This window comes from Antedon bifida, chromosome 3 (genome assembly GCF_963402885.1).
Source record: "Antedon bifida chromosome 3, ecAntBifi1.1, whole genome shotgun sequence".
NCBI classification, from domain to species: Eukaryota; Metazoa; Echinodermata; class Crinoidea; order Comatulida; family Antedonidae; genus Antedon; species Antedon bifida.
Genome location: NC_136228.1, coordinates 21,247,463 through 21,250,057, shown reverse-complemented (window position 1 = coordinate 21,250,057; position 2,595 = coordinate 21,247,463). Strand labels below are relative to the sequence as shown.

The 2,595-nt window shown below is 37.0% G+C and overlaps 1 protein-coding gene across 1 annotated transcript; it reads left to right on the top strand.

The window, feature by feature from the left end:
• Window positions 1–623: 623 nt before the first annotated feature.
• On the top strand, window positions 624–1,617 carry LOC144838210 (uncharacterized). Its single transcript, XM_078693563.1, has 2 exons — window positions 624–1,133; window positions 1,481–1,617. Exons 1-2 carry the CDS (start codon window positions 767–769, stop codon window positions 1,615–1,617), a joined length of 504 nt encoding a protein of 167 aa, XP_078549689.1. The 5' UTR covers window positions 624–766.
• The last annotated feature ends 978 nt before the right edge of the window (window positions 1,618–2,595 follow it).

Genomic DNA, 2,595 nt, shown 5'->3' with positions numbered 1-2,595 from the left:
GTACAATAAAGGTTGTGCCATGAGAATGAGAAAGTACAGAGAAAAGAAGAAGGAAAACGAACACGACTAAAAAAAAACAACAAACAAAAACCAAAGACAAGAAGCGAGAAAGTGAAACACGAACTACAAAAAGAAAAATGGAGGAAGAAAACGCAGGAGAGACGCAGTGCAATGACGAACGAAGAATGAATGGCGGCAAACAAAATAAGACGAAAAGCATATGCTGTTAAAAAAGCGAAAGAAAGATTGTTGTATGAAGAAGGATGTCGATTGAAGGATGTCGATTGAAGGAAGCAGAGAAGAGGTTAGATCAAGAAAGAGGCTGTTTACGTGAAAAAGAGGAGAGATTAAACGAGCAGCAGTGTGCTTTAGAAAGAACCAGGAATGAATTACAAAACACAGGTGAAGATACTAGGTCAAGTGAAGCGAGACAAAAGAGTTTAGAAAGAGCATGGAAAGGAATGCCACGAATGACATCACACTTGTAAATACTACAATGGATTTAATTAATAAGTCATCACCCTCTAAATCAGTAAGATTTCAACATCAATTAAATATTCCAAGTAAAGAATCATCCTTCAACAAGGCGATTGTGGAAGTAGTAGGATCAGAGATGTCAGCACCAACATCTAAGGTGAAAAGAAAATTGGCAAAATCTCTGAATACTTTAAAAGATAAAAAAATGTTAAGACTAGCATCCAAAAAATTCTAAATCGGCCGAAAGTTAATAAACAAGGCAAAAATAAACAAAGCTGGCCGTAAGCCCATGTCAGATGAAATTGTTAGGCTGGTTACCAATTTCTATGAAACCAACAGTCAAGAGATGCCAGATAATAGGTTTGTCAGCAAGCGCACTGGCAAGGTAACATCAGTAATCGACAGGTCTTTAAGACTGCTATATATTCAATTTTTCAAGGCATATCCACACCTAAAAATCGGACCATCAAAGTTTTTCAGTCTCCGTCCAAAGAATGTCAAGCCACAGAAGAACGCAAAACTTGTTCTTTGTGAGTATTGTGCCAATATTCAGCTTAAACTCAACACTTTAAATGCACACTTAGCAGCTAACTATTCGTGCCCCAAACCAGAAGAAAGTAAGTATCATAAGCTAGAATGTATTAAAAGATTATGTGGTAAGTATGGTACAGATCAGCTGGATAAACATCTTACAGGTTTGGTTATGGATAAAGAGGCTCAATGGAAGAGGTGGGAACTGGTAAAAGAAGATGTTACCCAGCGAAATGTTACTAAATCTGTAAAAAAACGAGCAATTGTTTTTAAGTATGGCTCTGTTAATGATCTCATAAAAGAACTGAAAGATGATGCCCACCCATACTCTCTTCACTTATTAAACAAGGATTGGCAGAATGAGCAGTTTCCAAAATTCCATAAAATTCAATGCTATGCATATTAGATTTTGCCCAAAACTACAACTGCAGGTGTCAAAATGAAGCCAAGGGCACATAAGAATCTGCAACAGTCCATCCAATAGTGTGCTATTACAATTGTCCACAGTGTAATAAGCCAATAACCGAAAGCTGTATCCTTATATCAAATGATAAAGGGTACTACAGTCAACGTTTTTTCTGGCATCACAAAAAAAACAAAATGCAATAAAGATACAATTGAAAGGGCATCAGCTTTTCCAACATCCATCCTTAATCCCCCACCTATTCATGTCTCTGATGAATTTAAATTTCACATTTTAAAACGATTTTATGATGATGAGGTCGGTAATTGCATCAGAAATGATGCAATTATTTGCATGTTAGGACAAACACTTTTCACTAAGACGAAAAGGAAAAAGATAAGCAGTCGAAGTTCAGAATCTGTGATGTCCGATTTCAGAAGAGTAGCAACTTTGTACGTGCACATCAGTGGATGCAGGAGAACTATTATTACGGCAACATTTTGACTGTCTGCGTGAAGCAATTGATAATATGACTGCTTGTAATGCAAAGGATGATCAGGGAAGACCAAGTAGCCAAATTAAGGCAGGTTTAAAGATTTTTTTGTTGTATTTTTAAAAAATGGCAAAAGTAGTACAAGGCTACTATCTAGTCAAACAAGATGAAGACAAAGCTCCTTACAATAACAAGGGTTTATCCGCACTTGGCGGATAACCCCTTGTTATTGTCAGGATCTTTTTTTTTTTTTTCTATCTTATTAGTTACCGTATATTTCGGTGTATAAGTCGCGCCTGTGTATAAGACGCACCCCCTAAGTTGGAGTAAAATATCGGTATTTTTTATATCGTCGATGTATAAGACGCACATTATATTTCATCAAAACAAGGTTTTTTTAAATTGTAATCAATATTATTGTAATAATATATTTTGTTATATCTACAACGGCGTCTTTTATTTAGGTTTTTTTCTTACCTAGGCTCGGCCGCACCCGCAACATCGAGTGCATGACCGTGTGTGTTAAACACGCACGTGTGTGGGCTAGCCTCGCTCGATCATTTCGAGAGGGCGCACGTTTTCACGGACAATCGTATTCGATTAGTATCTATGTATCCGAGAAGTGTGTACGCTAGGTCCATGCTATAATCAACTGGAGAATATACTAGTCGAATACCGTACACCATGTGGC

Coding starts and splice junctions, on each gene's coding strand:
- LOC144838210 (XM_078693563.1), top strand. CDS start 767: ATGTCAGATGAAATTGTTAGGCTGGTTACCAATTTCTATGAAACCAAC. Junction 1,134..1,480: donor ATGTATTAAAAGATTATGTG/GTAAGTATGGTA, acceptor AATCTGCAACAG/TCCATCCAATAGTGTGCTAT.